Raw genomic sequence first — 15,637 nt, forward strand, 5'->3', positions numbered from 1 at the left:
CCAGGTCCTTTTCATGACTTCTCAGTCTTCCTAACGCTGGTTCTAGTCATGGTTGCAAGAAGGCCTCCAGTGATAATCAAGACATCAGGCTTGAAACACTAAACTTTAACTCCTTAGTATAGACCAGAGTAGAGAGTATTTAGGCAACCATAGCATTTTCTAAGTTGTAGTTGTTTTGTTCATTGGTTTGCGGTTTTCCCACTATGACTTCCCTGAGGGTGAACTGACTGGTGCCTGATGCACAATCAGGAGAAATACTTAGGTTTAGTGATGTTTGCCAAATATTTCTGAGTCTCCCTTTCTCTGGCCTCAGAACTCTTTGTTTAGTAGTTATCTGACTAGATCTGGCCAATGAATTTCCTGGGAAAGGAGTTACAAAATGAGGAAAGAGAGCTGAGAAATGACCACTGTGGGAAATGTGAATGTAAAGCTGAGTACACGGAGGAGTCTTTAGATTTGTAGTGGGGCACTACACGTGCATTGTGGCCTTTTGAGGTGGATGTTCCCTCTGGTTCCTGGCAACTTGGCCTTGAACCTTGACCTGAACCTGCTAATCTTCCTCATCTGCCTCCTTTTTCATCCTAAGGTTTGCAGTAAGCATCAGCTACTGATATGAACTATCCATCCAGCACTTCCCAAATTAACAGAGGGAAGTGTCCATCTCCCTCCTCCACATCACTTCATCAGCCTAGAGGCCACAGGTTGTAGAGATTCATTCTTATAGGGAGGTCCAGAATGCATCCTTGCCAGTAGTATAGGAAAGTGCTTATTTCCCGACATCCTTACCAACATGGTATATTGTGAAAATGTTTGCTGTTTGTTAATCTGATAAATGAAAATTGGCATTGTGTTGCAATTTTATTTTATATTCTCTTATTTATAGGTGAGATTAATCATCATTTTCATGTGTTTAAAATCCATTTATGAGCTTGGCGCCCATAGCACAGTGGTTATGGTGCTACCATACCGCATACACCGAGGCTGGCCGGTTCGAACCCAGCCAAGGCCAGCTAAACAACAATGACAGCTGCAACAAAAAATAGCCGGGGGTTGTGGTGGGAGCCTGTAGTCCCAGCTACTTGGGAGGCTGAGGCAAGAGAATCGCTTAAGCCCAGGACTTTGAGGTTGTTGTGAGCTGTGATGCCATAGCACTCTATTGAGGCGAGATGGTGAGACTGTCTCAAAAAAATAATAAAAATAAAATCCATTTATGCATCTTTTACTCTGAACTGTCCATGTCAGGAATCACTTTAATTTTTTTTTTTTTTTTTTTTTGAGACAGAGTTTCACTATGTTGCCCTTGGTAGAGTGCTATAGCATCCCAGCTCACAGCAACCTCAAACTCTTGGGCTTAAGTGATTCTTTAGCCTCAGCTTCCCAAGTAGCTGGGACTACAGGTGCCTGCCACAACGCCCGGCTATTTTTTGGTTGCAGCCGTCATTGTTGTTTAGCTGGCCTGGGCCAGATTCGAACCCACCAGCCTCGGTGTATATGGCTGGTGCTGTAACCACTGTGCTAAGGGCACCAAGCCAGGAATCACTTTAATTTTAAAAAATATAAAGTTTTATTTTCCACAATCCTACTCTTATACTGATTAAAATAAATATGGTGAAACTGCTTTATAAAACTGGTATGAGGAGGAGAGTCTCTCAGGGTATTATATCAGACTTGCACTCTGATATACACAGACTTGCACATCCATTTGGATGGAGGAAGAAAGGGCTCCATTTTGCCTGTAGCTTATCTCTATGTGTGGACTAGCTCTGTGGATTTAACTGGCTTCTTCTGTGAGGAGACTTTCTTAGGCCATTTATGTATTTCGTGCTGAGCATCCCTGAGTTTTTTCCCCTCTTGTCTGTCTGTCTGAATCTTCCCTAAGGATGGAGATTGTAAGTTTCCTGCCAAGCTTCATACCTTGAGGGCTGTATATGTAAAGGGCTGGAGGTTTCTACAGCGTTGAGGTCCTTCAGGGTAGGATGGAGGGAAAGCATTGTCAGACCTGGTACTTCTCAAATGAAGGAGGTCTCAGAGATGGTGACAGCAGTAGGCCTAGGCCCGGATGATTTGGCTCTCAAGATTCTCAACAGATTTACTTTCCATTCCTGACTTACAGTATGAATGGCCATTAAGCAGCCCATGTGAGGCTTGTCGCAACAGGCATCTTGCTGAGGAACATCTCTAGAATATGGCTTCAGAATACAGTTTCAAGTGCCTGCTCCAAAGAGCAAAGAGAAATCTCTGTGTGGGTGTGTATGTGTTGCCTGGAATACTTGAATGGAAGCTGGAATGGAAGCTTAACCCGAAGTGGTTAAATTCCTGGTCCCTCTTTCTCAGGCAGCAGTTAGAGCGTGCGGGAAATTCAGCTTCTCTCTGTCTTAGCACTGTAGAGCCTGAGGGGGAAGAGAGGAGGAATTACTTTTGTTGCCCTATGATGATATTAGTAACACCATTAGGCTCTGCAAATAATTTCCATCCAGAAAGGCAAAGGATTTCAGACAGGAGCATGACTTGTTCTCAGCCAGAGGGAGAAATTGATGAAATGTCCGTAATTCTTGTGTATGCAGAGATTCTTGGCTGTGAAGACGGCTCCTGAACGTGGGTTCTATAAGAAATACAAAGAAATTTTAGCGTGGCCCTTCCTGAGAACAAAGATGCATTGTTTGGCTTTGCACTTTCTCCCCTGCTCCGGAGGCCGGTCTCCTAACAAATGCTGCAGAGTCAGGAATATTCCTTCTTCTCCCACCCTGCTGGCAGCCCGCCTGCCTGTTTCCTCTCCCTGGATTTCAACTTCTCTAACCCAAGAGGAAAATGCCTCCCAAACACCCTCTTCGTGTGTTTGGGAAGGGTTTTTTTTCTCCTAATATTCAGTCCATCATGAATAATATCTCTGTAAAATACAATAAAAATGATTTACTAGAAAAATAAAAAGATATGCAAAATACAACTCCAAATTATTCATTACTAGATCAAACAGACATATAATTCCTCTGTCAAATTGCCATAAAAGTTTCTAAGTTTTCTTTTCATGTCCTGTTAGCAATCGCCTGTCCATTTTGAGCAGGAGAGCTTTAGAACTCAGGCAGAATTTGTCTTCCTTTTTTTCTTTATTTCCCATCTCCTTTTCCTCTCCCTTCCACCCCAAAGTTTGGCAACCATCTGCTTATGCCCCCCAGTCTCACTTTGCATAGAGATGCTGAGCCATTCAGGGTGGCCATGAAAGGAACAGAGTAAGAAATGTGGCTTCCTTTGGCTTAACATTCATCTACCCAATCTCCTTACCCAGAACATTATTTTCCATATGGCCTCCCAATTTTGAGTTTAACCAGAGTCCTGAGTAGCTTTCTTTATATCTACAAAAGGCACATTTCTAAGGGAGACATTTGAGTGAGATATTTTGATATAAAACACTTGCCTTTCATATATAAAACTATAAAGCATTCTTTTTTTTTTTTTTTTTGGGCCAGGGCTGGGTTTGAACCTGCCACCTCTGGCATATGGGGCCAGTGCCCTACTCCTTTGTACTATAGGTGCCACCCAGAATCATAGGACATTTTTAAGGTAGTTAATTCCTCCATTTAGGCTTGGCACCTGTGGCTCAGCAGCTAGGACACCAGCTGGTGGGTTCAAATCCAGCCCAGACCTGCCAAACAACAATGACAACTACAACCAAAACTTAGCCAGGCATTGTGTCAGGTGCCTATAGTCCCAGCTACTTGGGAGGCTGAGGCAAGAGAATCCCTTAAGCCCAAGAGTTGGAGGTTGCTGTGAGCTGTGATGCCACAGCACTCTACTGAGGGAGATAAAGGGAGACTGTCTCAAAAAAAAGAAAAATTTCTCCATTTAATAGATAATACTTTGATTCAAAAAGGGATTTAAAAGTTGCTGTTTATCCCATGACGTCTGCAGATAAGGCTTTGACACTGAAAAAGGGCTTGTTTGTTCTGTTTTGCCCTTTTGGTGATGTGGGCTTTCCAGGGGTTACCGTGTTTACCCGAAAATAAGACTTACCCCCAAAATAAGCCCTAGCAGGATTTCTATGCATTTGTTAAATATAAGCCCTACCCTGATAATAAGACCCAGTGTATCTGCATAGCCACACCATGCATTTCAGCGCAGAGTGGTAAGGAAGACTGGAATGCCTTTTATCTGCCACAGCTCCTTTCTCCAAGCCATTGGCACTTGTGCAGGTGCGCAGGCGGCAGTCGCATCACTCCTTTCTCTTAGCCCTTCACGCATGCGTGGGTGTGTGGGTGGTAACCATGGCATCCTATTGCCACGTGTGAACAGCTAGGGGAAAGGAGTTCACATATCACTAGTGCCAGCCCCACCAACAAGGTTGGCTCCACCTGTCAGGTTCTAATTTTTTTTTTTTTTTTGAGATAGAGTCTCATTATGTTGCCCTCAGTAGAGTGCTATGGCAACCTCAAACTCTTGGGCTTAAGTGAGTCTCTTGCCTCAGCCTCCCAAGTAGCTGGGACTAAAGGCGCCTACCACAATGCCCAGCTATTATTTTGTTGTCGTTGTCATTGTTGTTTGATAGGCCCCAGGGTGGCTTTGAACCCGCCAGCCCTGGTGTATGTGGCTGGTGCCCTAGCCACTGAGCTATAGGCGCCAAGCCCAGAACTAGTTTTTCAAGAGAAGTTAAATTCCTGGGGTTGGTACCCTGGCTGCCTGTTTGCCTCTTCTGATTTAGTGCCACAGTAGTTATATTTTAAAGCTTTGCAATGATCCAGTATAGATCTGAATCTTGGCCCTAGCTCTTCTTATTGGCTGTGTGACCTTAGGCACCATTGCTTAGTGATTGGGAGTCCATGCTCTGGATGTAGCCTTTCTAGCTGTGTGACCTGGACAGGTTACGTCATCTCTCTTTGCCTGTTTCTTCATTTGAGAATAAAAATCCCCACACCATAGGCTTGACATAAATGACTCAATATACAGCACTGCCCAGATGTTAAGTCAGCTTTAACTGTTACTTGGATCTTTCCGAGCTCCAGTTCTTATTTTTAGAGGGTAATACCTAGCTCTTTGATTATGGGGATTCACGAAATGTTTAATGGTAAGGACTGAATACATGCTAGCTGTTTTTATTATTTATTATAGTTTTATTGATTTCATTTTAAAATCGCATTTTCTTTGCATACCATATTTTAATTGCATACAATATTGCATATCAATATTGTTGATCAGAGTGGCTTGCCCAATGTCACATAATTATGGATGGATCTAGATCTGAACCTTGGTTTCCTGAACTCTCAGCAGCTCCCTTCTGGTTCAAGTTTCTGTGTAGATGGTTCTTTTTTTTCTAATAGGCAGGATCTCACTCTGTCACCCAGGTTGGAGTGCAGTGGTGCTGTCATAACTCACAGCAGCTTCAAACACCTAGGCTCAAGCAATCCCCCTACATCAGCCTCCCAAGTACCTCATTCTATAGGTCTGCACTACTATGCCTGGCTAATTTTTCAAAAGTTTCCTTAGAAGATAGGGTTTGGCTCTGTTGCCAAGGCTAGTCCTGAACTCCTGAGCTCAAGAAATACTCCAAACTTGACCTCCTAAAGTTCTGGGATTATAGATGTGACCCACTGAGTCTAGCCATAAATGGTTCTTAATTAATTGATTTTGCTTCCTACCCTATCTTTAATTAGAAGCCTTCCTCAGACTCCATCTTTCATCCTGAGGAGTAGATGTGATGGCAGCTGTCCTCATCCATCTTTTATTTTTATGCGAATGAATCTGGGAACCAGTCTTTACTTTCTAACACCACCCCAGGGAGGTGCGTTCCTCTTCTCTATTTCTACACATTTGGGGTGTGTGCCACCCTATTCACTTGGCTTGATTTGTGTGTTCTTTTGCTCAACAAGCATAAATGTGAGAGATGGTAGATCGAATGATTTTGGCCAAAGACCCTGTCACTTTGGAGCAAGTGTGGGAATGTGCTAGTGTAAAATAGGTTCTTTGCAGTTGTCTCTGAACTGGCTCAATTCCCACCCACCACCCACCCTGAAAACAATGAACACTTCACTTACTTCAATAATTTTCTAACAAACGCAAAATCAGTATTGTCATGATGTGTGTGAATTGCTCACATGCCGTACACGATCTCCTAACCCATAGTTTAAAATGATGAGACCGTTTGGATCATGATAATTTCAATAATGATGCTAAAGCAATGATAGCAAAGTCTTAGATTTTGCTTTCTCTGTTCTGAGCCCTCCCTGTTCTGTAAGGTTTATAGATGTGCGTGCATTTAATTATCACAACAATCTGCAAGGTAGGTACTAGTACTAGTCTGATTTTACAGGTAGGGGGATGGAGGGACAGAGAGTTAAGACATTGTTGACCAGCAGTTTTACACAGAAGCTATCCCATGTCACCAGCTATGATTCTAGTGGCACCATCAAGAAAACTTTTACACTATCCTATATCACCCTGAGTTTTAAAAATTGCAATAGCTGACGCGAGTGCAAACATAAGTTAACTCATGACCCATCAACAATGTGTTAAGCAGCTTGTCCACAGCCTCACAGCCCTGAAGTGTCAACCTAGGATTCAAATCCAGGCAGTGAAACGTTGGAGAATGTGCTCACAACACCTCTACCCTGACTGAAGATTGTACCGTCTCGTCTTTAGTGCCATAAGCCTTACTTGCCATCAAAAGAGAATAATATTGGTTCTTGACTGGCAGGGCTGGCATACAAACTCAAGGAACCACTTTAGTACATATTGTTAAAGTGATGAGTTTTTGATACTTGTATATGATAAATTTATCGTGTATATGCTACAATTGTGTGCACTAATGTTTTCTGGCATTTTTGCACATATGTGTATATAGAGACATACACATATATTGATTAATGATGGGTTTGTTTTAACCTAGCTTTTAAATTGACAACATACTACCACACACCATGTGCAAAAGTAAAAAATTCAAAAGGGCAGGCAAGGGAAAGCCAATCTCTCTCCTACCCCAGACCTTAGCCCTCTAACCTGGGAAGCAATCCTGACATGCTCTAGAATGCACAGTTATAAAGATTAATTGGTATCAGTCATGCTAAGGGTATTGTCTAGGAATTGAAATATGAAGCTCAGGACTTGAAATCCAATTGCACGTTACAACTAAGAAGAGTTAGAATCATGTCCTTCTGTCCCCTCTTCAGTGGGGCTCTAACACGTAAGTAGGAGGCAGGGTTGAAGACATAATATTGTCCCCTATTCAGAAACGGAGAGTGTGATGATGAAGATCATGAACCCTGCAATCAAACCTAGCTGGTCTTAAATATCGGTTCTACCAGCATACGACTTGTATGAGTCTGGATAACACCATACCTTCCCAGCTGCTCTGGGAACTGAGAAGAATGAGAGTAGCTGCCTTGTATTTGTTTCCTTGGGCTGCTGGAACAAACTACCACAAACTTGGAGGGCTTAAAAAGGTACAAGTATATTCTCTCATAGTTCTGGAAACCAGAAACCCCAAATCAAGGTGTCAGCAGGGCTGTGCTCCCCCCAAGGCTCTAGAGCACAGGTTCTCAACCTGTGGGTTACGATATTAAAGGGGCCATGGCATTAGGAAGGTTGAGAACCACTGCTCTAGAGAATCCTTCCTTGCTGCTCCCCCAGCTCTAACTGCACTGTCTGCCCCACCTTCACGTGGCCTTCTCCCCCCACCCCCACCCCCATGCCTCTGTGTGGCCCTTTCTGTGTGTTACAGGAAGGCCACCCTGATGCAGAAGGTTGTCTTATTTGTGACTTCCAAATAAGGTCACATCCTGAGGTTCAAGATGGATGTGAGTTTTGGGAGGACGCTGTTCAGCCCACTCCACTCCCTGCTGTGGGAGGAGAGGCTGAGCGCACGGGAAGGGCTCAGCACAGTGTCCCCACAGAGCAGCACCCGCCAGTGTCACCGTGCATGTGCCTCTGTGTGTGTCTTCGTGGGTCTGTGCATGGAACTGCCCTGTCATTTACTACGTTTGTCCCAAGCTTGTTTCATTATTTCACCAAAGGAGATAGAGACTTCGGACAGTTTTTACTCAGGGCGAGTGTCCCAAGTTGCTCCCTCCTGATTCTATCACGTTATTTACTCCCTTTTTCTGTTGTTTAAGGATGTTTCTACCGTATTGGTGGTTTTCTCAGTGAGCCTTTTCTTCATTTTCATTCAAGTGAGCATTTTGCTCATCTTACAGAAGCGGGTGAGTGTTTTGTTGTTGAGAATGATTTTTCCCTGACACTTCCTTATGGTGTTATGACGATCATCTTTCACAAATGACCTATAGAGTCTTCCAGAGAAGATCCACACTCTAGGTGTGACATTCACAAGCCCTTTTCTTTTTTTTTTTTTGAGACAGAGCCTCAAGCTGTCGCCCTGGGTAGAGTGCTGTGGCATCACAACTCACAGCAACCTCCAACTCCGGGGCTCAAGCGATTCTTCTGCCTCTGCCTCCCAAGTAGCTGGGACCACAGGCGCCCGCCACAACGCCGGGCTATTTTTTGGTTGCAGCCATCATTGTTGTTGCAGCCATCATTGTTGTTTGGCGGGCCCAGGCTGGATTCGAACCCGCCAGCTCAGGTGTATGTGGCTGGTGCCTTAGCTGCTTGAGCCACAGGCACCGAGCCTAGTTGTGGTGTTCAGAAGGTATGTTTTTACCTGTTCTCACTCGGCATACTCATATATTCCTTCTGAAGGCCACTGTCTCGGCAGGCCTCTACTGTGCCAGTCCTCAGGATTCCATGTTCAGGAAATTCTTGCCCCTCTGCCCCGCCCCACCCTCATCCCCAGCTGGAGTACAGAAATGGGCTGACGTGTGTTGCAGACAATACTGAGCTCTCATCAAGACCCTGGACTCTACACTGGGCTTTCAGCAGGCCCAGACGTCTATGATCTAGAATTGACTCTGAATAGAGTCCGCATTGGAGTCCAGAGTGTGAGGCAAGCCCAGCATGTAACAGGCTTTGAGCTCCAGGACAGGCCTGGGCGTGTGGACACAAGCTCAGGAGTGTCCACTCTGAGTACCTGCCATGGCACTGGGCTCAACGCTTGGCCACTATGGACAGCCCAGGCTCAACCCCAGAGTCTTAATGTCTCCTAGAAGTTCATTTCTCAAAAGAAAGGAAAGCCCGTGGGCATATGGAAAGAAACATTGCACTGTTTATTGCAAAGCAAGGTTATCAGCTCAGGAAGCAGGGAAGTGGCTGGGCCCCAGAAGGCCCTTCTGTAACAGAGGAATTAAGAAAAAAGATGAGGAGAAAGACACAGGGGGCAGGAAATGAGCTGATGCACAGAAGTAGCTTCCTCTCCTGACTCCAGAGATTCCTCTGGAGAAAACCTTTCTGTTGAGCTGCTTCCACGTCTTTCTGGGCAGTGCTGGCAACACGCTCCCAGGCTGGGTCTCTGATGGGCACAAAGGAACTCGAGGAACCTACAGCCTCCTCAGGACTGAGCAGCCATCTATCTTTCTGAGAAGCCAGGCCCAAGGCAGTCCTGGCAGGAAGTGCAGAAGCTGTCCTGTCCTAAGCATGGGGTGGCTCAGCTGAGGGCACCAGTAGCAGCAGGGATCCCACCAGCTCTGCTTCACCGTCCCTTGAGGATGAGACGAGTTTTCTCATCTCCAATGAAGAACCTATGAAAGAGACGGCCCGGTGAGGTCTCTGAGCCCTGGAGGAGAGACCCAGCCCTTCACCATTTGTCTCCTGGTCCGGAATTCTCCAGAGAGATGACTTCCTGACCCTTCCCAGCCTGGGGAGAAGGAGACACTATTTCTTGTTTGGTTTCCAGCCCTTTCCTGATGGTGCTCACTGCTGCCATTCTGAAAGAAGCAGAGAGAGATCGGTGATGCTTTTCACAGAGCCGCCCGCTGGGTCCCGAGGGCTGGGCTGGGCAGTGGTGCAGGCTGTCTGGATCGGCCCTGCCCGGTGCCTGTCCTCCCCAGACAGTGCAGGGTAAGCCCAGCTCCTAAGTGCTAAGTCCAGACAGGGATCGCTGCCCTCCCTGGAGCAGGAGGGACGACTGTAAGAGGAGAGCCCGAGGAGAAGGGTCAGACGGGACAGAGGGGTCTCTGGTGCTTCCTAACGGAAAGCCACTTCTCCTCTGGTAACGTCACCTGATTATCCCCTGCACAGCCCTGGGAACGCTGTCCACACTGTGTTTTATATGAATGTTGTTTCCTGACATGTGCTCTGGGGGCAACATTTACATGGTGCGGATGGGGCCCCTGGAGTTGTACCACACCCCTCTGGGGATCAGTCCTCCCCTGCCCACTGTTCTACGTCAGAGTTGTGGGTATGACTGGCCTGACCCTGCTCCATGGTTTGGCTCGTGTTCCAGATACAGCCAGCAGTAGCGCCCCACAACAGCAGTGATAGACTCAGGTGGGCTTGTGACCCACGCTGGGCCAGTCCAAGCCAGTAAACACCTGACCCAAGGTTTCTATCAAAGCTGTTGGTCTGTTTCCCCTGGAGCATCAAGCTGCTGGGATAGAAGCCTCGAGAGGCTGGCGAGCTCCTTTCCCTTCCCTTGAGAGCCCGTCTCAGCAGGATGCCCACAGGGAGGGAAGTAGAGCCACTGAGAAAGACCAAGTCCTGAAGACATGTGAGACCGCCTGAAGCCACTGCTACCTCTGACCTTTTGGGTTATGTGAGCCAATGAATTCCCCTTTATTTCATAAGCTATTGTGACTTGGGTTTCTGTCACTCGCAGCCAAAGCTCTTAGATAGAGCCATGTTCGTTCTTTTCCTCTCAAGAAGTTTCCTCTTTCCTTCTTCAAACCCTGATTAGAGCCTGCCCCTCCATCCCTGGACACTGTGGAGCAGTCCCCAGTTGCCCACCAGATAGGCCAGTCACACTCCTACCTTATGAGTAGTCCCACAAGCAGGCCAGCCAGGAGTGGGCCCAGCCAGTAGATCCAGTGGAAGCGCCAGTAGTTGGCGATCACAGCAGGTCCAAAGGCACGGGCTGGGTTCATGCAGGCTCCAGACACAGCACCCCTGCAAACAGCCAGCACACTGGTCACCAGGACCCCAGCCAGGCCCCACCTGCCCACAACACCATATCCCTAACTAGGCCTGGGGCTCACAGACCCCAGACACCCTCTCTAAACTTCCATATCACAGGCTCCTGGGTGATCCTTAACACTGGGAAGCAAAAGGCCTATGTCCCCCTTGGTGCAGAGTCTGGCATGCCCCACATGCACTGAGAGAAGAAGGACCAGGAAAGAATGCCTGTTCCCTGATGGCAGGGAGAAAGGCTGGGTCTCCGTCCTCTCCAAAGACTCCAAGGACAGGCAGCTGTCACCACTTTGGAGTCGAGCTGACCTAGATTCAAAACCCAGCCCAGCTAGTTCCAGCTGTGGGACCTTCATTTAACCTCTTGTGTTCTGACCAAGGTGAAAGTGCCTGTCCCATAGGTTGGTGTCAGGAGTGAATGAGAAAATGCATATGGATCCCACCCTTGCATGAAATTAACGTACGACAACAGCTATAATCTACCCCGCTCAGCGAGACTCTTGTTGTACCACGAGCTTGGGGCACTGAATCTGGTGGGACTGTACCCCATGTCCCGGGTGCAGTTGTCTAGTTCTGAGTCTGGATCCTCACCCCGTTCACTCAAGCTGAGGTCCCGCAGACCTCATCCCACCCTGTTCCCAGCAACCAGTCAGAAGGCTTGTACGTGAAGCACAGGCCACTAGGGGGCAGCAAAGCACGGCCGCAGCCTCACACACATTCCCCAGCCCAGCCTGGCTCCGCCTCCCAAAGATGACAGAGCTGACCCAGGAGAAAGGCCAGACTTGGGTCTGTGTCCAAAATAAAGGAAGGAGTTGGATATTGGGAAGGGGCTGCCTCATCCCCTTGTCCCAGACCTGTGACTTAATTTGCTACTGCCCATTCTCCTTAAATAAGTTCCTTCTATCCTCTCTAAGCCTCAGTTTCCTCATCTCTAAAATGGGAGAAATAATCCCTCACCTAATTTTGTTTCCTTACTCCTCCCCAAGACTGCTGAGAGGCTCAAAATAAAGAAGATGGTGGGTGTGGATGCTGTTTGTAAGCCTAAGGCTAAAATCAGCCTGTCTACCCACTGAATGAACACATCTGAGAAATATTTTATATTCACTACCCAAAACTGGAAAATGTCACATAAAAATCAAGATTTCTGACTTTCCTTGAATGAAATTAAAGGAAAGGTCATGCCAGACATTTTGTCATGAAGCTGAGTAGTGCTGAATTGACAGAACCTCTTAGACACCAGTCCCCACCGCTCCCTGTTATCTGCCCAGTGCCAACTTACTGCCCCCATCTGCAGCACGAGCCTGGCCCCTGTTTGCAACCGAATCTGTGACCTTCAAGCCTGACTTCCTGCAGGGCCAGGACAGCTCATTGTCAAGGAACACTCACCCAGCCAGGATGTCCACAGTGACGGAGAAGCCAATGGAGAATGGGGCCAGAGGGCTCTTGGTCTTCTCATTGATAGCACCCATGCACACAGCCAGGACCAGCAGTGTTGTCAGAATGATCTCTGCACCCAATGCCCCTGCCACCTGCCTCTGCTCCTGGACTGTCACAAAGGCTGCCCCAGTTGCATTCCAGAACCGCTCTTCAGGACTCACCGCCTGCAGAAAGAAGCTTCTAAACTTCACAGGGCATAGAGACACTGGGAGCTGAGGGGAGGGTTCCAGCTTAAGAGCCAGAGAAGGATTACATCAATGTGTGGGTGGACAGGTCTGGGTCCACATCTGTGAGCTGTAAGGCCTTCCTAAGCCTCACTTTACTCATTTGAAAAGTGGGGGTCCAGTAGTGGCTCCAGGGGATATGGGTCTGAGCTTATGAAACTTACAGGACCGGCTCGGCGCCTGTGGCTCAAGCGGCTAGGGCGCCAGCCACGTACACCTAAGGTGGTGGGTTCGAATCCCCAGCCCGGGCCTGCCAAGCAACAATGATGGCTGCAACCAAAAAATGGCCAGGCGTTGTGGCGGGCACCTGTGGTCCCAGCTACTTGGGAGGCTGAGGCAGGAGACTCGCTTGAGCCCAGGAGTTGGAGGTTGCTGTGAGCGTGATGCCATGGCACTCTACCCAGGGGGATAGCTTGAGGCTCCATCTCAAAAAAAAAAAAAAAAGAAAAGAAAAGAAACTTACAGGACCTTCTTTAAGAAAAATAATATAAACACATCTTCCTCTACCAACCTCCTGACAAACACACATGATCAGGTGAACACAGTGCAAGGTCCCCATAGGACTTGGGGAGGGACCTGTGCAAGGGGATCTCTGCAGCTGAGGGTCCATTAGCTCCACAGGAAATGGGCCTGGGGTGGTCACAGAACTGGGAGAGGGAAGACAGTGGGGAGCACCAGCTCCTGGACTCTCGACTCACACTTGGGCTCTGCTGCTTGCCAGCTTGTCTGAACTTAAACAAGCTCACAAATTCTCTGTGCCTCCATTTCCCCATCTATAAAACGAGGGGTGATAATGACAGCTCATAGGTCACAGGTAAGGGTCTTGGGGTGCCTGGCACCTGGTGAGTGCTCTCTAAGGACTCGCTGTGGATTCTTGTGAAATTACTGGGAGATTAAATAAGAGAATACATGGAAAGTGCCCAGCAGGGAGGGTGTACCTAGTGGACAGCAGCTGCTGCGCACTCATCAGAATTACATCTGACAAGTTCTATGTGGCTGAGCTTGCGGGCAAGTCTGGGCACCACTTTCCATACAGAATTAGAGCAGGAAGGTACAGGCTGCCCTCTACAGACAGGAAACAGGCTGCAGGTCTCACATGGTGGCATGGAGAGACCAGGAGGGGAAAACTCAGAATGAGACTTTGGACTAAAGTCCGCAGTAGGTCAGAGCTGAGAGCTTCAGAGCCATTCTCAGCCAGGCTGACCCGTCTCCCGTCCCCACACATGGCAGGCAAGGCCTGAGTCCTGAAGGGTCCTTGTCTGGACTGAGGCTTAAGGAGGGAAGGAAAGAAAAAGAGAGAGAAGGGGAAGAAGAGGAAGGAAGGAGGGAGGGTGTCGGTCCATGGATTTGTGTGTAATTTATACAACTCCTGTAGCTGAGGGGAAGAGCTAGCCTTCCTGATGGGATGGGAGGATTCCAACCATGAACTGAATTCCAGTCATACCCATTCCCATCAAAGGTAACTTAGTTTAAAAGCAAACAAACTGGAGAACACAGAGAAGTTAATCCAGGAGTTTCTCAAGGCCAATAATCATATTTGTCCTGCACCCTCGATCAGTGCTCAGTGAGATGTTTGTAGAAGGAATGAACAAGTGGACTAGTGAGGTAGTGATCGAGAGAAAACAAAAACATTAGAACTACCCTAATTGACTCCAAAACCAGTGATGAGCTCAGGAAGAGAAAAGCCAAGTCCTGAATTGGCTTCCTGGTCTTCAGGGAATGGCTGTGTCCAGAGGGGAACAGAACAGAATATGGAGAGAACCACGCTCATGAAGTGTGCCCCTTTCCAGGGGGAAAAGGTCCACCTACTCTACCACTGGAAACAAGCCAGGAGTTGGGCATTTCTCCACCACCCCCCACCCTCCCACCTCCAGCAGCCCCATCACAGCCCAGCCCCTGGGGGTCACCCACCTTGGCCAGGGCAGCCCCAAGCAGCCCCCCGAGCAGCTGGCAGATCCAGTAGGGAAGGAGCATCATCAGGGTGAGGCCTCCGCTCAGCATGGCCGCCAGGGACACCGCAGGGTTAAAGTGGCCCCCACTGTCAACCGGGAGAGCAGAGGGAAGCTGTGAGGCCAGGGTCCGGGGCTCACCACAAGGCTGTCCCCTGAGAAACTGTGTCCCAACCAGCCCCCCAGGCTGGTTTTGCAGGTCCAGAGTCAGTTCAAGGCCCAGACAGATAGGAAGAGATACCGGCAGGCCCCATTTTCCCCGAGGTGCTGGGCTGTGGGGTGAGAGACATAGGGGAGCTCAGGGGAGAGCAGCCCTAAGCCCTTCCCCCAGGGCCACCTGGGAGAAGAACATGCAGGGAGACTGTCCCTACCTCCTTCCAACCCCCCTTCCAACTCCCTCAGAGCTCCTTCCTGCCTCCAGAGACATGGCTGCAGGTTACACTGAGACCACAGGCTCTGAGTTAGTAGCACAAGAGCTTGTCCAGGCCTCTCCTTATGGGCAGCAAGGCCCAGAACCAGAGCTCCCAATGGAACTGCTCAGCCAAGAAATCCCCACTTGTGGTCTGAGAGTGAGAGGAGTGGAGCATGGAGGTTAGGGGTTCAGCCTGGAAGTGGCATTGAGAGGTGGGGGTGGGGGTTCTTGACTGGGCCAGGGATTGGGGTCAGGACTTTGGGGTGAGCTTGGGAGCTAGCTGAGTGGGCGCCTGGGGTCAGAGAGCAGGTTCCAGTTGGCCAGCCCTTACCTTGCTCATGGGCAAAAAGCATCTTCTTCACCAAGATGTTCAATCTGCCTTGGCCCCAGAGCCTGGAGACCCCTCAAGCCCCTCTACCCCCACTGGTGTTGGTGCCCCATCAGCCTCACCCTGATGGAGGGACTGTTCACATTACATCCCTTGGGTTCCTGGGAATGGATACTTCTCAATAAGGGAGAAGGTGACCTCATGACCCCTCACATCACACAAGAGCCCAAGTGCCCCCAGATGTGAAGAGCCCACCACTGAGCCTGCCCACCCCCAATGGACACAGAACGTTGAG

At 48.4% G+C, this 15,637-nt stretch overlaps 1 protein-coding gene across 2 annotated transcripts in view; it reads right to left on the reverse strand.

Annotated features, from left to right (window-relative positions):
- Nucleotides 1-9,471: 9,471 nt before the first annotated feature.
- LOC100946858 (aquaporin-8) overlaps nucleotides 9,472-15,637 on the reverse strand; it is a 9,990-nt gene continuing 3,824 nt past the window's right edge. Inside the window, exons 3-6 of one of the 2 annotated variants that reach the window (XM_012808858.1) lie at nucleotides 14,565-14,691; nucleotides 12,379-12,593; nucleotides 10,840-10,974; nucleotides 9,472-9,611 (exon numbers count right to left, since the gene is read on the reverse strand). In XM_012808858.1, coding sequence (XP_012664312.1) covers nucleotides 9,563-9,611; nucleotides 10,840-10,974; nucleotides 12,379-12,593; nucleotides 14,565-14,691 — 526 coding nt within the window. In that variant the 3' untranslated portion in view covers nucleotides 9,472-9,562. The remainder of the gene's footprint in view (nucleotides 9,612-10,839; nucleotides 10,975-12,378; nucleotides 12,594-14,564; nucleotides 14,692-15,637) is intronic. The other variant, XM_003795744.2, reaches the window with a different exon arrangement.

This window comes from Otolemur garnettii, unplaced genomic scaffold (genome assembly GCF_000181295.1).
Source record: "Otolemur garnettii isolate 467f Iridium unplaced genomic scaffold, OtoGar3 scaffold00096, whole genome shotgun sequence".
Lineage (NCBI taxonomy): Eukaryota > Metazoa > Chordata > Mammalia > Primates > Galagidae > Otolemur > Otolemur garnettii.